Here is an 18,252-nt window from a genome sequence, read left to right on the forward strand (position 1 = left end):
GCATCTAACTTAAGAAGGGATTCCTGGAGTTCCCGTCATGATGCAGTGGTTAACGAACCTGACTAGGAACCATGAGGTTGCGGGTTCAGTCCCTGGCCTTGCTCAGTGGGTTAAGGATCTGGCGTTGCCGTGAGCTGTGGTGTAGGCCGCAGATGCAGCTCGGATCCCGTGTTGCTTTGGCTCTGGCATAGGTCGGTGGCTACAGCTCCGATTAGACCCCTAGCCTGGGAACCTCTAATATGCCGTGGGAGTGGCTCAAGAAAAGGCAGAAGAAAAAAAAAAAAAAAAAAAAAAAAGAAGGAATTCCTTAAGGATTTTTATTGCAATTGCAGTTAGCAAAAATTTCACTCAGTGATCCACGTGGAAATGGTAATTTATGGACTTTGTTAATATATAAGCTTCAGGTACACTTTGATCCAGAAATCCTCAATGTCCATGGAATTCTGGCTCCATTTTTCTGTAGTGTTCCTTGCTTTGTCCTCCTCTGAGGGTGGTCTCTGATCTCGGGTCAGCCCCCCTCACATTATGAGGCTGCACATCCACATGTCATTGTCCAGAGGAAAAGGGGGCTGGAGAGTCCAACATCCCTAGCCAAAAGTCCTGTCAGTCACTCTGATTGGATGGGGTTGGGTCCCAAGCTCACTACTTGACTACTCACATTGCCAGTGAGATGCGACCTTAAGGGTTTAAGCCCTTCAGAGCCCACCCCTGGAGCTGAGGGTAGTCAATCTCTTGCTCATGTGTGGGGAAGCACAGTTCACATAAGGAAATGTATATTAAGAAGGGGAAAAAGAGGCGTTCCCATCATGACGCAGCAGAAATGAATCTGACTAGGAACCATAAGGTTGCGGGTTTGATCCCTGGCCTCGCTTGGTGGGTTAAGGATCCAGCGTTGCCGTGAGCTGTGGTGTAGGTCGCAGACGCAGCTTGGATCCCGCATTGCTGTGGCTGTGGTGTAGGCCGGCGGCTACAGCTTTGATTACACCCCTGGCCTGGGAACCTCCATATGCCATGGGTGTGGCCCTAAAAAGAAAGAAAGAAAGAAAAAGAAAGAAAGATGCCTTGACTGCCCTGTGGAGGATGGCTCAGGACTCGAGGCAGTCAGCCTGAGACCTGGGCAGGAGGGGACAGTGTGGGGAGGAAAAGGGGCAGGTGGAAGAGACTGCAGGGGACCTAGTGACCAGGCTGTGAAGCTGGCAGGCCGCAGAAGGAGAAGGAGTGAGGGGGACCTTTATGAAAAGGCCTGGCCCTCTGCCCTGGGAACTGGGGGACAGGAGGCTGTTTCTGAGGTGAGGACCCAGGAGAAAAAGTAGGTTCAGGGGAGACACTAAGGCCATTTGGGGTCATGGTGGGTGAGGGACATCTGAGAGATATCTAGAGGAGCCTAGAACCTCAGGCCTGGGGCTCAGGAGAGAGGTCAGCAGTGGTCAAGCTGTGTGCACAGTCGGTGGTACAGACTCATCTGTCAACAAATGCGATGACATAATGTCCATTTTGACCTGTCTGTCCATTCAGGCTGCTGTAATGGAAGACTGTAGACTGGGTGGCTTACAAACAGTAGAAATGTACTTCTCACCGTTCTGGAGACTGGCACATCCAAGATCAAGGTGCTGGCAGATTCAGTGTCTGGTGAGAACCCGATTCCTAGATGACCATCTTTTTGCTGTGTCCTCATGAGGTGGAAGGAGTGAGGGGCTTGTTTTTTTTTTTTTTCTGCACGTGGAAGTTCCTGGGTGAGGGACCAAACCTGAGCCCCCACAGCGACGCCATATCCTTAACCTGCTCAGCCACCAGGGAACTCTGGGCTCTCCTTTATAAGGGCATTCACCTCAATTATAAGGGCTCTGCCCTTGCAACCTAATTACTTCCTGAAGGTCCCACCTCTTGACACCTGACACCAGTACACTGGGAGTTAGTTTTCAACATAGGAACTTTTGGGCAACACAAACATTCGGTTCATAGCAGATCCCCTTTCTTGCGTTAGCAAGTCATCTTCATGATGTTCTGTCAGAAAAATTCTATCACTATCCCCTTTCGTAGATGTAGAAACAGAAGCTCAGGGAGTTTCCTGGTGGCTCAGTGGGTTAAGGACCTGGCATCACTGCAGTGGCTCAGATCACTGCTGTGGTATGGGTTCAATCCCTGGCCACGGGCATGCCCCCCCCAAACTTCCTATTTACAATGAAAAGAATAAAATATTGAAGAACAAATTTATACAAGAAGGAAAAAGACTTGACCTGAAAATTATAAAACACGGCTAAAAGAAAAGAAAGATGACTCAGATGAAGAGAAAGAATCTCATCTTTGTGAATTAATGTTGTTAGGACGACAAATACTGTCTGTCTTAGTTTGCTAGGGCTACCTAACAAAATATCACAGATCAGGTAGCTTAAACAACAGCAATCTATTTTCTCACAATTCTGGCCAGAAATTTGAGATCAAACTGTTGGCAGGTTTGGCTTCTGAAGCCTCCCTCCTTGGCCTGTTGATGGTCGTCCTCTTGCTGTGGCCTCCTGGTCTTTTTTCTCTTTGGGTCACATCACTGGTATCTTTCTTTCTCTCTCTCTCTCTTTTTTTTTTTTTTTTTCTTTTTCGGACTGCACCTGCAGCATATGGAAGTTCCCGGGCTAGGAGTCAAATCAGAGCTGCAGCTGCTAGCCTACACCACAGCCACAGCAATGTGGAATCTGACCCACATCTGCAACCTATACTGCAGCTTGCAGCAAAGACAGATCCTTAAACTGAGCACAGGGACTGAACAAGCATCCTCATGCATACTAGTCGGGTTCTTAACCAGCTTAGCCACAGTGGGAACTCCGACTGGTGTCTCTTTTTCTTTCTTTCTTTCTTTCTTTTTTTTTTTTTTTTTTCTTTTTAGGGCTGCACCCATGGCATATGGAGGTTCCCAGGCTAGGGGTCCAACAGACCTGTAGCCACTGGCTTATGCCACAGCCATAGCAACACGGGATCCGAGCCATGAGTGTGACTTACACCACAGCTCAAGGAAATGCTGGGTCCTTAACCCACTGAGCGAGGCCAGAGATCAAATCTGCATCCTCATGGATGCCAGTTGGGTTCGTTAACCGCTGAGCCACAAAGGGAACTCCACCAACTGGTGTCTCTTGATGTGACCAAATGTGCCCTTCTTATAAAGACTCCTTTCAGGTTGGATCAGGGCACATCTGCACCTCTTTTTTCTTTCTTTCTCTCTTTTCTCTTTCTCTCTCCCTTCCTTCCTTTCTTTCTTTTTTTGCTTTTTAGGGCCAAAAGTGTGGCATATGGTAGTTCTCAGGCTAGGGGTTGAATTTGAGCTGCAGCTGCTGGCCTATGCCACAGCCACAGCAACACAGGATCTGAGCTATATCTGAAACCTACACCACAGCTTGTGGCAATGCTAGATCCTAAACCCACTAAGCAAGGCTGGGATCGAAACTGCATCCTCATGGATACTAGTCGAGTTCATTTCAGCTGAGCCACAGCGGGAACTCCTGGGCCTCATTTTAATGTCATCACCTTTTAAAAGGCCCTATCTTGGAGTTTCTGTTGTGGTGCAGTGGAAATGAAGCCGACTAGGAACCATGAGGTTTCGGGTTCGATCCCTGGTCTCGCTCAGTGGGTTAGGGATCTGGCGTTGCTGTGAGCTGTGGTGTAGGCCAGCAGCGGTAGCTCCGATTTGGCCCCTAGCCTGGGAACCTTTATATGCTGTGGGTGCAGCCATAAAATGCAAAAAAAAAAAAAAAAAAAAAAAAAGGCCCTATCTCCAAATATAGTCATGTTCTTAGGTATTGGGGGTTAGGGCTTCAACATATACACTTTGGGGGAACACCATTTAGCCCCTTAACATGACTCAAAGTGACAGTCAATGAAATCTCTATCAAAATCCAATCAAAATCCAAAATCCCATCAAAATCCCATGGCAATTTTGCATTTGATTCCTGAAACTCACATGGAATTGCACAGGACTCTAAATAGCCACGCTATCCTGAAACAAAAGAACAAAACTTGTTTTTGTTGTTGTTCTCATTCTTCCTAATTTCTTACTAATTTCAAAACTGCAAAACTCATTCTTCCTAATTTCAAAACTGCAAAACTACAGTAACTAAAACAGTGTTCTACTGGCATAAAGACAGACATTCAGACCAATGTAATAGAATAGAGAGCCTAGCAATAAACCCTCACATATCAGTCAATTGGTTTTTGACCAGGTTCCAAGAGCATGCAACAGAAAGGACACTCTTAACAACAAATGGTACTGGGAAAACTGGATATCCACATGCAAAAGAAAAAGTTGGACCCTTACCTTATACCATGTTCGAAAATTAACCAAAACCAGGTCAGGTTTTTAAATTTAACAGTTAGGATTATAAAACTTTTGATTTGTCAATTTTTTTTCTTTCTTTTCTTTTCTTTTTGTCATTTTATCCTTTTAGGGCCGCACCCATGGCATATGGAGGTTCCCAGGCTAGGGGTCTAATCAGAGTTGTAGCTGCCGACCTACACCACGGCCACAGCAACACCAGATCCGAGCTGAGTCTGTGACCTACACCACAGCTCGCAGCAACGCCAGATCCTTAACCTGCTGAGCAAGGCCAGGGATCAAACCCGCAACCTCATGCTTCCTAGTTGGATTTGTTTCTGCTGCGCCATGACAGTAACTCCAAGTTTTTTTTTTTTTTTTTCTTTTTTGGCTGCCCTGCTGCATGTGGAATTTCCAGGCCAGGGATCAAATCCCAGCCAGAGTTTTGACCTATACCCTAACTGCACAACACTGGATCCTTAACCCGCTGCTACACGGGAAATTTCCTGTCAATGATTTCTTAAGTATGATAGCAAAAGTATAGGTGACAAAAGAGAAAACAGATAAATTAGGTCTCATCAAAATTAAACCCTTTTGTGAATCAAAGGATACCATTAACAGAGTGAAAAGCCAACTGATAGAATGAGAGAAAGTATTTGTAAATCATGTATCTGATAAAGACTAATATGTAGAAAATAAAGAACTCCTTTCCCTGGTGCCTCAGGGGATTAAGGATCCCCATTGTCCCTGCTGTGGCGCAGGTTCCATCCTTGGCCTGGGAAATTTCACATGTTTTGGGTGCAGCCAAAAACAAACGAAAATGAAAATAAAGAACTCCTCTGACTCAACAACAACAAAAAACCACAAACAACTCAATTAAAAACGGCAAAGGAAAAAAATGGAAAAGAAAAAAAAAAAAAGGCAAAGACTTGAAGGAGTTCTGTGGTCAAGTCAGCAGGTTAAGGATCAGATCCTGTCACTGTAGTGGCCGGGTCCAAAACAAAGCAAACAAAACAAAACATCTGCACGATATTCCACAGTGTGAATATGCAATTGATTTAATGGTTCCCATATTGATGTTTGGATTATTTTTGTTTGTTTGAGCCACCAGGATGTGGTGGAAGTTCCGGGGCCAGGGATTGAACCCATGCCATAGCAGCAACCCAAGCCATAGCAGTGTCAACAAGGAATCCTTAACCTGCTGAGCCGTAAGGGAATTCTGAAGCTGTTTTTTTATAAAGTGTCAAAAATATGTCCATTGATCTCCAGAGATCTCTTTAGTGTATTCCTTTAAAAAAAAAAAAAAAAAAAGGCATGTTGCATTTTGGAAGGTATGTATAGTATGATGCAGTTTTTCTTTAAAAACTGTTAAAGACAACTTATTTACATATCCATTCATCCACTCATTCAACAAATATTCATTGTCTACCACAAGCCAGGAATACAACAGTAAAAAAAAAAAAACCCAATAAACATCCCTGCTGTCATGGAGCTGACTTTCTAAATGACAGAGACAAGAGAACTCAGAAAAAGGAGAGACGTTAAGTAGGCAGGTGTGGTATATATGGAGGAATAACAGGTAGGGATAAAAAAAAAATTGGGAATCCTCCCCAAAATGTGGCATATAAAGCCGTTAATATTGGATGATTTTTAAAAATTTATTATAGTTCATTTACAATGTTCTGTCCATTTCTGCTGTACAGAAAAGTGACCCAATTATATATACATTCTTTTTCTCATATTATCTTTTTCTTTTCTTTTTTTTTATTATTTTCTCATATTCTATCATGTTCTATTACAAGCGATTAGATATAGTTCCCTGCTCTATACAGCATGAAGCCTGGATGATTTTTATAAAGCTTCCCTGCATTTCTTTGAGTTTGGGAAGGTGCACTGAGAGATTAGAGAGAAAGACCCAGAGTCAAATCTCAGCTGTTAGTCTCTTGGAAGTTTATGAAGCCTCTCAAACCCGGTCTATAATACAGGAAGAATAACATCGCTCTCCAAACAGCTCCACCACCTAGACAAGAACGCAGCGTCCGGAAAGACCAAGCTGAAGCCAGGGCGGCCATATTGGCTCCGGGAGGAGGGGAGGCGTTGTAAGCGCTGCCCTTTACAGTTTGCAGACTTCCGGTCACCATCTTGAGTGACAGCAGAGGCGGAGCCCCGACCGACATGTTCGTGAAAGGCCGGCCTTCGAGGGCACCTCCCCGAAAGCGACTGAGCACCAAGCGCGGAGTGCGGAGGCCCACAGTCGCAGCCCCGCCCCCGGCTTTGGGCTCCACCTACCGAGCCCACTTCCGCCGGGCAAGCGGCAGTAGGCGTCGCTGCCGTAAATCGGCTCGGCGGTTTGCCGCATCACGGAAGATGGCGGCCGCGACGGTGAACGGGGTGGCTGGCGGCTCGAGCTCGGGGCCTGCAGCGGCCTCGGGCGCAGTCCTGCAGGCCGCAGCCGGTATGTACGAACAACTCAAGGGCGAGTGGAACCGTAAAAGCCCCAATCTTAGCAAATGCGGTGAAGAACTGGGCCGTCTCAAGGTAGGGGTTACCGGGGGCGCTTCGGGGGGCCCAGACCGAACCTAATTCTGGGCTCAGGAGTGGGCCACATTGCTGGCGGCACCAAGGCGGGCTGGGCGATCCAATGGGGTGAAGAATTCGGAACAGCGAAAGTTCGGGCTTGGAGGGATGAAGAAGTGAGAGGGACCTGGAATGGACCAAATGCAGCCCCACGGTGGGGGGCAGGGGGCGGCGGTGACGGAGAGAGTGGTTCGAGCATAGACGAGTGAGAGGTTCAAATTTTGGTGCTTAGAGGCCTAGCTGGCTGGAGTGGCAGGATGGGGGTGTCGGAGTTTTTTTCTGAGGGAGGGTTCTGGACGACGCCAAGTGGGGAATGAACAGTGGACGCGGTGATGGAAGAAGAAAGCTGAGATGATGGGGTGCGTGGTTAAAACCAGGCCACATGAGGGTCTCAGATCCGAGGCTTAGGCATGCATCTGAGGGGGAGGGGCCCAGCCAAGTTGAGAGGGCAGGATTGAACCTAGGAAAAATATTCTTTTCGTAAAGGACCAGAATGGTGCTGGAGGTGCTTCAGGCCAAGTGTGGGAGTGAGGACAAATACAGTGGCCTGGACCAAGTTGCTGAGGGGGTGTCTTTGATAAGGGATGATGTGTGGGCTGGACAATGGGGAGAGGTTAGCCCCCCCCCCCACCTTCTTGGTGTAGGTGGAGGGGAGTAGCTGGGCCCATCCCAACAAAGTGTGGAAAAGGATTGCCAAAGAACTGAAGGTGCTAGTGCCCCTCACCCCCACCCCCTTGATTGCACTGGGTCAGGCATGGAGTGGGTCCCCTGTTTTCCCAGTGGGCCTGTTAATACTTGTAATATGAGGTCATTCTAAATGAATGCTCATCATGTGTCCAGGCCCTGATCTGAGTGCTTTACGGGGACTGACTCCTTTAATACGCGTAACAGCGTCATGAGTCAGGGATGATGATTAGCTCCATTTTCTAGGTGGGAAAACCAAGGCTTAGAGAAAGGTAAATAACCTGTACTTGAAGGCCCGTCTTTTTTCCTTCCTTCCACTGCCCTCCCCATCAGCTGGTTCTGTTGGAGCTCAACTTCCTGCCAACCACAGGGACCAAACTGACCAAACAGCAGCTCATTCTGGCCCGTGAGTGTCACTGGGGTTGGTGGGGGGTTATGGGCTGGGGTTGTGGCAGGAATGGCGGCAGTGGTGGTCAGGGGCAGGGCCACAGTCATCTCCTGAGAGCTTTCTCTGTCGCCTGCAGGTGACATACTGGAGATCGGGGCCCAGTGGAGTATCTTACGCAAGGACATCCCCTCCTTCGAGCGGTACATGGCCCAGCTCAAATGTTACTACTTCGATTACAAGTGAGAATGGACCGTGCCCCTAATTTGGTTTGTGTGTTGGGGGGTGGGGCTTACATGGAAGCTTTTTTACTCCTGCTGCTCTGGCCACTTGGGACATCTTCCTTCACCTGGGAATCCCCTCTTTGCCCAGCTCTGTCCCCAGAAGCCTCAGGGACAGGGGTTGGCCTGGAGGGCCTGAGTCTGGTGTTGTAGCATCCCGTCTCTGTTGACCGCCAGTCTGTCTCCCCTTCACATTCCTACTCTTGATTTCCACTCGCCGCTGTGCCTCCTACCACCTTTTATCTGCCTTGACCCCAGCCTTGCTCCTCAGATTAGTCCCTCCATGATGCCCCTAGGATCTTCATGACACTAAAATTTGACCACGTTGATCACCTGCTTAGAACGTGTCATGGCGCTCCGTAGCCCTCCGGCTTCAGAGCAAGGTCTTTGCTTTGGCTTCCAATGCTTTATCAGCCCTGACCCCTCTGTCTGCGCTTCCCCCATCCTGGCCCTGTTGCTCACTGGACTGTGAACCTTCTAGAGGCAGCAGGTCTCAGTCACGGCTGTGTCCCTGCACTGCCTAACATGGAGCCGGGCTCAAAGCAGGGACTCACTGGCTGTGTGTTGAAGATGAAACGGAATGGCTTCTTAACTGAATGGTGCCTGTGTGGGTTAAGATTAAGAGTTTGATATCAGAAGTCAGGCAAACCTGAGTTTGAACTAATTTTGCTACTTTCTGATTACATGGTCTTGTATTTATTTGGGCCAGATACTGTTCTAATCACTTTACCTGAGTTAAGTCACTTAATTCACTTAATTCTCATTCATTTAACCTACTTCAAGGAGATGGGTGCTATGGTGATAACCATTTTTTATAGTTGAAGAAACTGAGGCTGAGTCACTTTACTGGAGTGAGGTCACTTATGGGCCTCATATGACTGTGACTTCTTCATGGTTCATCTGAAAACCCAGGACCTAACAGAACATGGGGAATTAAGAACCCAACTAGTATCCATGAGGATGTGGGTTCGATCCCTGGCCTTGCTCAGTGGGTTAAGGATCCAGTAGTGCTACAAGCTGCGGCATAGGTCACAGATGCGGCTCGAATCTGGCACTGCTGTGGCTGTGGTGTAGGCCAGCAGCTGCAGCCCTGATTCAACCCCTAGCCTGGGAACTTCCATATGCTGTAGGTGCGGCTCTAAAAAGACAAAAAAAAACCCCAAAAAAACCCCAAAGGAGAGCATGGGGCAGTTGTCAGGCCCCCTGGAGCAGGAGGCTTGGTCAGTACCTAAGTCCTGCTTACCTTAGTTCCCCACTCTGGTCCACAGGGAGCAGCTCCCGGAGTCAGCCTATATGCACCAGCTCTTGGGGCTCAACCTCCTCTTCCTGCTGTCCCAGAACCGGGTGGCTGAGTTCCACACAGAGCTGGAGCGGCTGCCTGCCAAGGACATCCAGACCAATGTGTACATCAAGCATCCGGTGTCTCTGGAGCAAGTGAGGCTGAGGAGGGGGAGGGGAGGGCCTGGCTAAAGGGAGTGGGACAGGGACAGGCATTTGGGAGTGCTTTCTGGAGGAGTAGGCAGGGTTCACCCATCTTTCAACCTGTGGACTCATTTGCTCATTTGTCCAACACATATCGAGTCCCAGTCGTGTACCAGGCACTGTGGTTGGTTTTCAGACTGTACAGTGAACAAAACAGGTAAAGCCTCTCATCTTGTGAGAGTGACATTCAGATAAGAAAGCAGATAATAAACAACAAAAATACCCTGTGTGGTCTCTTAGATGCCAAAATGCTGTAGAGAAAAATAAAGCAGGAAGGCGGGTGGAGAGTCGGAGGCGGGAGTGAATTTTTTATAAGGGTGGTCAGGGAAGTGAAAAAGTGAAATTTGAGAAAGACTTGAAAGGGATGAAGAAGCCGACCACGTGGTCACCTGGGTGAAGAATGATCCAGGTAGAGAGAGCAGCCTGTCCAAGGGTCCCGAGGCAGAAACATGCCTCGTGTGTTTGAGGATAACAAAGAGGACAGTTCTGGAACAAGGTGAGCAGGTCAAGGAAGAACTTTGGTACCTGTGGTTAAGAAGTAGCTCTCAGAGCTGAGGTCTTGTGGGAGGATTTTGCTGCAGGGAGAGGATGGGAGGGAGGGCAGGGGCAGCACAGCTTGAGCAAAGGTGCGGGAATGAGCTTTGGGTGGCCGCAGCTCTGCCTTCTTCTGTGATCAGGAAATAGACGAGATAATTAGATACTAGCCCCAGGCAGGCATGGAGAGAGAGAGCGGGAGAGGGAGTGTGTATGTAAACCGGGGAAGGCTTCCTGGAAGAGGAGGACCCAGTCTACCTGGGGAATGGGTGACTGTATGGCCGAGAGTGTAGGTTAGGGAGGCCCTGGGAGTATGGTGAGGCCTCAGTGGGTGGGCCCTGTGCCACCTCTGCCTTACCCTCCCTTTTTCCACACCCCTGTCCTCTACAGTACCTGATGGAGGGCAGCTACAACAAGGTGTTCCTGGCCAAAGGCAACATCCCTGCTGAGAGCTATACCTTCTTCATTGACATCCTGCTTGACACTATCAGGTGAGTGGAGGGCCAGGTCCCTATGGAGTTTAGAAAGAGCTTGGACTCGAGTCACATAGCTCTGAGTTTGCATCCATTCTGGCCAGCGGTGATCTGGGAGGCTGGCCACATCTGTGCTCCTTCTCTCTGCACTGGAACTGGTCATGAGATGAACAGCCCTCACCTTACTCTGGGCTGTGTATGTGTGTACCTGTGTACATCAGACCCTGAGCATGGGTCTGGCATCCAGACAACGCTCAGCGACTGAGACCCTGCTGCCTCTCAAAGAAGTGCTCCACGAGGAATTCCCTGGTGGCTCAGCAGATTAAGGATCCGGTGTTGTCACTGCCCTGGCTCTGGGTACTGCTGTGGTGTGGGTTTAACCTGGCCTGGGAATTTCCTCATGCCTCCGGCTCAGCCAAAGAGAAAAATAAAGTGCTCCACGGCACATGGAGCTTCACTCAGGTCTCCTAAGCTGGAACCTCAGTTTCCCCAGCTTTAGAGTGGAGCACCATAAACCACTAGCCCCTCAAGGGTTGCTCTGTCCACAAGTGACAGCACATGGGCAGATGGGCATAACGTTTACACGTCCCTGGTGGAGCAAAAGGGTGTCCAGGTGGTGCCAGAGTTCGTTCACTCAGGCCCAGTGCCCGATAGAGGTGGATTTCCTCAAATGGCAAAGCCAGGCCCAAAGAAGTAGGGGCAGCTTATGAAATGTTTCACTCCAAAATGAACAGGGGGTAGCATATCGAGTGCCCACATACCTGCCCCTTGGCCTAAGAGAGAAAATACTTCAGAAACAGACACACTCTTCACCCTGTCACTAGTTCTTCCCCAGAACTAACCCCTTCTCCCATTTCAGTGACTGAGGTCTTGCTGTTTTTCTGCTTTGGTATTGACCTCTTAACAGGGGTGCAAGGAATCCCTTGGGATCGGCTCATGTGGGGAGGATGTTGTGTGAGGAGAGCCCCTCAGGTGAATCCCAGGCCAGGCTTCAGACAGCCTGAAACCCTCACGGCTGGGCATGGGGTTGAGAGTGTGGGCCCAGGAGCCCCAGAAAGCTGAGTGTGGAGCCTGCTGTGGGCCTACCTTGGCAGCTCCAGTCAGGCTACTCCCCTGAGCCTTGAGCAGGTAACAGGGCAGGTGACACATGCCAGCCATCAGTGCTAGAGGGCGAGGCCTGCAGGGTTGCCTTGCTCAGTAATGAGAACCTCCTCTTCCCCAGGGACGAGATTGCTGGCTGCATCGAGAAGGCCTATGAAAAAATCCTCTTCACCGAGGCCACTCGGATCCTCTTCTTCAACACACCCAAAAAGATGACGGACTACGCCAAGAAGGTGGCTGGGGTGGAGGGCAAGGGACCATGGGATTCATTAACAGCAGGGTGGGGAGTCCCCATTGTGGCTCAGCGGTAATGAACCCGACTAGTATCCATGAGGATGCGGGTTTGATCCCTGGTCTCGCTCAGTGGGTTAAGGATCCAGTGTTGCCATGAGCTGTGGTGTAGGTTGCAGATGTGGCTTGACTGTGGCTGTGGCGTAGACTGGCAGCTGTAGCTCTGATTCAACCCCTAGCCTGAGAATTTCCGTATTCGAGGGTGTGGCCCTAAAAAGACAAAACAAACAAGCCAGCCGGGCGGGTTGTCTGGAGGGACACTGGAGCAAGATTGCCAGGGTTTAAATTCAGTTGTGTGACCTCAGGCAAGTTGTCCAACTTCTGTGAGCTTCAGCTCCCCTGTCTACAGAAAGGGGTACGTGGGACGAGCTTTAGCACAGCCCCTGGTGCCAGGTCGAGGTAGAGGCTTATCAGAATTTTGTGGAGGTCGCAGCTTTTGCTCACAAGACTTGGTTTCATTTGGTCTGGGGTGCTTGTGCAGGAGCAGTGCCCCCGGAGATGCTGGTACACGGGGTGCAGTAGTGCTGCTGATTGAGGAGGGTCAAGGTCAGGCTAGAAAAGGTGAAGTGGAGTCTGACCAATGGTGACGGCTCATATTTAGGGGTCATTTACTCTGGGCCAGACCCTATCCTTGCCACTTTTGATTCACTGAATCCTCACAGCAGACCCAGAGAGGTGTGTGGTGAGGGTCCCCATCTCAAAGGTGGAGAAAAGGAGGCACAGGGAGGTGAAGTTACTTGCCACTTGGTTGTGCAGGTGAGGGTAGGGCTGGTGAGGAAAGCGAGCCGGGGCCCACCTGGCCCTGGTGGGGTGGGGGAGGGAGCCTGTGTGATGGCCCCACCCATCTCTCATCTCTCTCTTCCTGCAGCGAGGGTGGGTCCTGGGCCTCAACAACTACTACAGCTTTGCCAGCCAGCAGCAGAAGCCAGAAGATACCACCATCCCTTCTACGGAGCTGGCCAAACAGGTCATCGAGTACGCCCGGCAGCTGGAGATGATTGTCTGAGCCCGCCAGGCACCGGGGTGGGGCAGGGCTCGCGTTATTTAAAGCAGTTGCAGGGCAGGGTTTCCTCCAATAAAGGTGGATTGACATTTTCTCTCTTAGGCCCTTGTCTCCCCGAGTGGAATGGTGGGGACATGGGTTCTTATCTCTGAAGAACTTGAAAGTTTGGGGGCCCTAGGAAGTCCGAGATAACCCTGGGTCAGCCTCTGTCCAGAGGCCATTGCCTAAGGTCTCAGAGATGCCCAGTGGCAGTGTGGCCTGGGGAAGAGCACAGGCCCCAGGTAGAGGGACTGTTGCAGCCAGCTGTGGACACAGAAAGGCCAGGTCAAGGCCCCAGAGTGTTTCAGCGAAGGGGATGGGCGTGGCAGTTTTTTAAAATGTTTGCAATGAATTAAACCAGTTTTTAAAAATGACACGTGAAATGGAACCCGTCTGTGGGCTACCAGTTTGAGACCTCTGTGGAGCAAAAGGCAGGGACCTGCCATGGTTCCCACCCTCTAAGCCAGTGCCGTGACTTGTGACCTCCTATACCTCCCAGTCTGTGTTTCCTGCGTTGACCTTCTCGAGAAGGTATTTAAGACAAGAGTCCAAATCTGGCTGAGCCATTTGTGGGATGTGGGGTTCTCAAGAAGGTCTTCTGGAGTCGGTTTTCCCGGCTTTTACAGGGATGATCATTTCTGCTTTCCAAAGTGATTTGCACCAGACCCCTGCACTTGGCCCCAGATCACCTTGGAAGAGGAGCTGTTGGTATTAAGGGGAATGAGGACGTCTCACCCCTGGGCCCATCAGTCCACAGGCTGGATGAATGGAACCTCCTTTATTGCTAGTCTAGGTCCAGCCTCCTTACTCTTTCCAGAGTGTCTTTTCATGGAGATCTCTGCCCCACTGCACCCCTTCAATCCCTAGCCAGTGACGGACAGGCATCTAGACATCTGGATGGTTATTTTATTGTCAAGGAGGAGAAGGCATAGGGCATTGAGCGAATTGAGCTCAGTTGGAATGGGTGGCCTGCAAGTCGTAGTGCTCCAGCCCGGCCACGAGGGAGCCGGCCAGCTTGATGGTGGCAACCCAGGGTGGCTCACTCAGGTGGTTGATGGGTGTGCTCAGCCTAGGGGGAGGGTAGAAGCATCAGGGCCTGGCTATGTGCCCAAGCCCTTATCCCTCCAAGGCTCTGCTTTATCTGTGTAAGGGATCATGTCTGAATATCCCAAAGGCACTTTAGGGCAGGGATGTATCCATTTAAACTTAGGAGGAAAGGGGGCTGAAGGTTGGTGATAGTAGCTCCCCTAACCCACATCTAGGCCTCAGCTAAGCCCAAGAGGTTCCAGGGCAGAGGGTCTCCTGGTGATTCAGGGTCCTCAGAAGCCAGGGTCAAGACAGACCCTGATGACAGAATCCTGAGATTCAGTGGTGAGGGGGAGGTAACTGGAGGATGCAGAGTCTCTGTCTGGGTGGGAAGATTCCCAAGTAACCTCAGCAGCTCAAGGACTGGGACACCAGTGCCCTCTGGTGGTCAAAGCCTTGGGTCCCAGAGTCCGGAGAGGTTGCCAAAGGCTGGAGGAGTCAGGAGTCCTTCAGAGGCCTGCATTTCTATTCTTTCGGTTCCAGAAAACTATCATCTCCCCTCCAATCCCTGAAGAGTTTGGGACATGGTCCTTGATGTCCTTAGGGACAGGGTCAAGGCAGTGAATAGGATCAGGCCAGCTGGGACCAGTTTCCCTCCCTGGTGGCACCAGAGAGTAACAAGAGGGCCAAGGGTCAGCTTGGAGGTCTGGATACTAAGGGGCCAGGCCAAGGTGTTCTCGCCCCTGTCAGGGGTCAGTATCAAGGCTTCTCTTGGTTTTGAAGGATTGGAGCTCAGGTTTGAGATGCAACTAATGGGCTGGTCTAGGATCAGCTGGGGTCTGGATGCCAAAGGGTTGGTTGAATGGAGAAAAGTGGGGTTCAGGCCTTGGAAGGCATGCCCTCCCCTCCCAACTCCCCGACCTCCCCTCACCAGGCAGACACGTTGCGTGGCAGGCGGCGATGGCGTGGCTGATGGCGGCAGTAACACTTGCAGGGACAAGAGTTAAGCACCTGGAAGGGAGGCCAGTGGCGCGCCGCGCCCGAGGGAGCCGTCCCCGCCGGAGGAGCCCTGCTGCTACCACCCCCTCCACCACCGCTGTCAGTCACAGTAGCTGCAGTACGTTCTCGAAGACCATCTCCAGGCGGGCCATCCTCACGGGGCGCAGCCCTGGCTGCGCGGGGACCCTTGTTCCGGCGGGTGCGGGCCTTGGCGGGCGCCGGCACGGGCGGCGACGGCTCGGCTGTGATGGGAGCTGGAGCCGGGGCTGGGGCCTGGGCCGAGGCCGGGGTCGGGGCCGGGGCCTGGGCCTGGGCCTGTTCGGTAGCCAAGGCGAGGGGCAGAGCGGGAGGTGGGGCGGGAGCCACTGCTGACTCCAAGTGGCCCGGGCCTGCGGTCGGCGGGAGCGCGGCGGGCAGCGGCGTTGGCTGAGGCATGGGCGGCTGCGTTGTGGGAGGAGGTGCGGGAGGCGGCGTGGGTGGTGGCGTGGGCGGCGGCAACGGCGGCGGCAGCACCTCCTGCGGGTCCGGAGGCCCAGGGCACACAGGCTCGCCATTGGCAGGCGCCGGGAAGATGAACATAGGCGGCGCCAGCAAGGCCGGTGCGGGCCTCCGGGGCCCTGGAGCTGGATGCATCTGCCCTGGCGGAGGCGGCGGGGAGCCCCAGGGCCCCGAGAGCGTGGCTGCGCGCCGTCGGGGCGCCCCGACGCCTCCGCCAGCTCCGTTGAAGCGAAAGTGGCGTTCAGGACCATCAGGAGGGCTCACCCAGTCAAATTTGGGTTTTGAGCCTGGGAAGGTGGTGTAGGGTGGCGGTGGAAGTGTCCGGACATGGGACACAGGCGCCGAGGGGGGTCCAGAACACCCCTCGCTATCTCCATCACCGCCCTCTGCTTCCTGAGTCCCTCGAGGGACCTCTCCCGGAGAGCGAGCGGTCCCAGGAGCGGGCCCCTGCTTCAGGACCTCAGCGTAGGAGATGCCTCCCGAGGTAGCGGAGAAGAGTCCTGCACCTCCTCCGCCGCCCCCAAGAGAGGCTTTGGCTGCTAAGGAACTCGAGGCTGCCGCAGGGGGTAGAGGGGGCCCTGACTTGAAGGTGACTTTACACAGCAAGTTCAGGCCAGGCTCGGAGGCCGCCGGCCGGGCCATTTCTCCCTCGCCTGCTTGGGGAGGTGCCCCTCTGCGGGCACCGCAGGCCGTCTGGACCTCGCTACCGCGCCTGGCTTGGCTTTCTGTAGGGGTTGCGGCGGGTGTGGCCAGAGCAGGAGTGATTTTACGATCCAGGGGCTGCCGGTCGGAAGGTGGCGGTAGTGGTGGCTTCCGCAGCTCTGAGGGCGGTGGAATCGGGGATAGGGCCCTCGGGACAGGGTTGGAATCCTCTTCGGTTAGTTGCCGGGGCGGCGGCGGCAGCGGGCGGAGGCTCGGAGGGTCGCCCTGGCCGCGATGGCTCGCCTCCAGCAGACCGCGGATTCGGGGCACCGAAGTGCCCGTGGGTTTTCGCCACTTAGACGGCGCGGGCAGCAGGGTCCCCACGGGGGGCGGGGGTGGCGTAGAGACCGTGGCCGCAGCCGCCTCCTCTGAAGGAGGCGTCACTGGCGAGGGCAGTTCTAAGGTCAGGGGCAGGGGTGAGGGTGAGGCCTGGGGCTCCGGGGGTACCAGGAGTCCTGGGGGCGGAGAGCTGCCAGGGAACCAGACACCCAGCCCTCGAGCCAGGCGCATGGCTGGGGAAGAGGGGGTCACCTCGGGCTCCATCAAGGATGTCCGGCGGGAGTCGGAGGACCGGCCGGAGGCCTGCTCTTTTCGGGAGCCCCCGCCAGCAGACGGCTCCGACTGCACGTTCCCCATTTCTGACGGAGGTCAGGGACTGTGGTCAGAAAAACGTCAGCCAGTCAATCTATCAGGGCTGGGGGAAACCCACGAGGCAGAGTTGTACTTGGTCCTATCTATCCTCACCCGCCCTGCCCTTGTCCTCCGATATCCACTCGGGAACTAGTCTCTAGCCGCATTCCTATTTCTCTGCTCTTGACGTTCACATCTTCTTCCCGGTGGACCCATACAGCTGCTGTTCAGGTACAGAGTCCCCATTCTCTTAGTGTACTAAGGTTCAGTACCTGTCTTCCTATCTGGACCCTCAGATCACATCCCTTCGCTTTGACCACATCCGAGGTCTCTAGACTCCAAGACATAGGCCTTGCCCGCCTTCCTTGCCAGTTACTCAGGCCACAACACGCGTGGTGATTGTACTCTGTAGCTTGTAAGACCAAGGAGTACCAGCTTCTCTCCCTGAACTCTCAACAAGGTTTCTTTGGCCCAGGCCCCGCCTCCTCCCTCTGGTCCCGCCCCCGATTGTCAGGGAATCGGGCCTTCTCAACCAGACCCCCCAACCCTCCCCAGGTCTGGCCCCGCCTCCGCTTAACAAATCCAGATATTTTTGTCGTGCTAACCCCTCAGTCCTCACCTCTAACCCTCAACTCCCTCTCAATTGATTATTTGGTTCCCGCCCTCTTCCCAGGCTTCACTGCTAAATTTCTTTTCCTGCTCCAGGTCTAGCGGCAGACCTCATACTCAGGCTCCACCCCTTCCCCCAAGCTCCGCCCTCGCTCCTCCTCTCAGAGGATCCCACTCACCGACTCCACCAGCCGACCGAAGTTCGGACCGCGGCCCCCTGGGCCCAGGGGAGGGAGGGGAACGGCCGCAGCAGAAAGTAACCGAAAAGAACGGGGCAAGCGGGCGAGGCAGCAAGAGCGGACCCCGAGACCTAGGCCCCGCCCATAGGCTCGAGCCACCCCCGCCCCGTGTGCCAGCTTGAGCACTGCCCCTTAGGAACCTGGATCTCCCTTTGAAATACTCCAGTGTCTTCTTCCCCGCCCCCAGGCCTTGCAGTCCTAGGCCCCACCCCTGTAGAACGTTCTTTTAAGCCCCGCCCCTTCATAATGCCCCGCCCTCTCCGTTAGTTTCTCTCCTGAAGCTCCGCCCATTATGAACACAGCTGCGTAGCTCCTCCCTTTTGGAACTCTCCGTCGTCCGGCCCCTAAAGACAGTTTACTTGTAAGCTCCGTCCTACAAGGACAACCTCTCCTCCCAAGACC

General features: G+C 52.8%; 3 protein-coding genes across 4 annotated transcripts in view; 2 read left to right on the forward strand and 1 right to left on the reverse strand.

Moving 5' to 3' along the window:
- NFKBIB (NFKB inhibitor beta) overlaps positions 1–18,252 on the forward strand; it is a 1,076,695-nt gene that overhangs the window by 648,282 nt on the left and 410,161 nt on the right. The gene's annotated exons all lie outside the window — the stretch shown is intronic.
- On the forward strand, positions 6,423–13,521 carry PSMD8 (proteasome 26S subunit, non-ATPase 8). 2 transcript variants are annotated; one of them, XM_005664584.4, is made up of 7 exons: positions 6,423–6,835; positions 7,892–7,964; positions 8,083–8,185; positions 9,493–9,658; positions 10,631–10,731; positions 11,936–12,047; positions 12,974–13,521. In XM_005664584.4, the coding sequence occupies exons 1-7, from the start codon at positions 6,473–6,475 to the stop codon at positions 13,109–13,111; spliced, it is 1,056 nt and encodes a 351-aa protein (XP_005664641.1). In that variant the 5' UTR covers positions 6,423–6,472; the 3' UTR covers positions 13,112–13,521. The 2 variants fall into 2 exon arrangements, with proteins under 2 accessions (XP_005664641.1, XP_084816950.1); XM_084960824.1 differs by having other exon boundaries at positions 6,614–6,752.
- On the reverse strand, positions 14,034–18,050 carry GGN (gametogenetin). Its single transcript, XM_005664585.4, has 3 exons — positions 17,791–18,050; positions 15,105–17,027; positions 14,034–14,216 (listed from the first exon to the last, which is right to left on the reverse strand). Exons 2-3 carry the CDS (start codon positions 17,006–17,008, stop codon positions 14,099–14,101), a joined length of 2,022 nt encoding a protein of 673 aa, XP_005664642.3. The 5' UTR covers positions 17,009–17,027; positions 17,791–18,050; the 3' UTR covers positions 14,034–14,098.

The sequence above is a fragment of the Sus scrofa genome, chromosome 6, assembly GCF_054392235.1.
Source record: "Sus scrofa isolate SSC_HxYL_T2T_F1_AM1 chromosome 6, Sscrofa_HxYL_maternal_Yorkshire_Landrace_v2.0, whole genome shotgun sequence".
In the NCBI taxonomy this organism is placed as follows: domain Eukaryota; kingdom Metazoa; phylum Chordata; class Mammalia; order Artiodactyla; family Suidae; genus Sus; species Sus scrofa.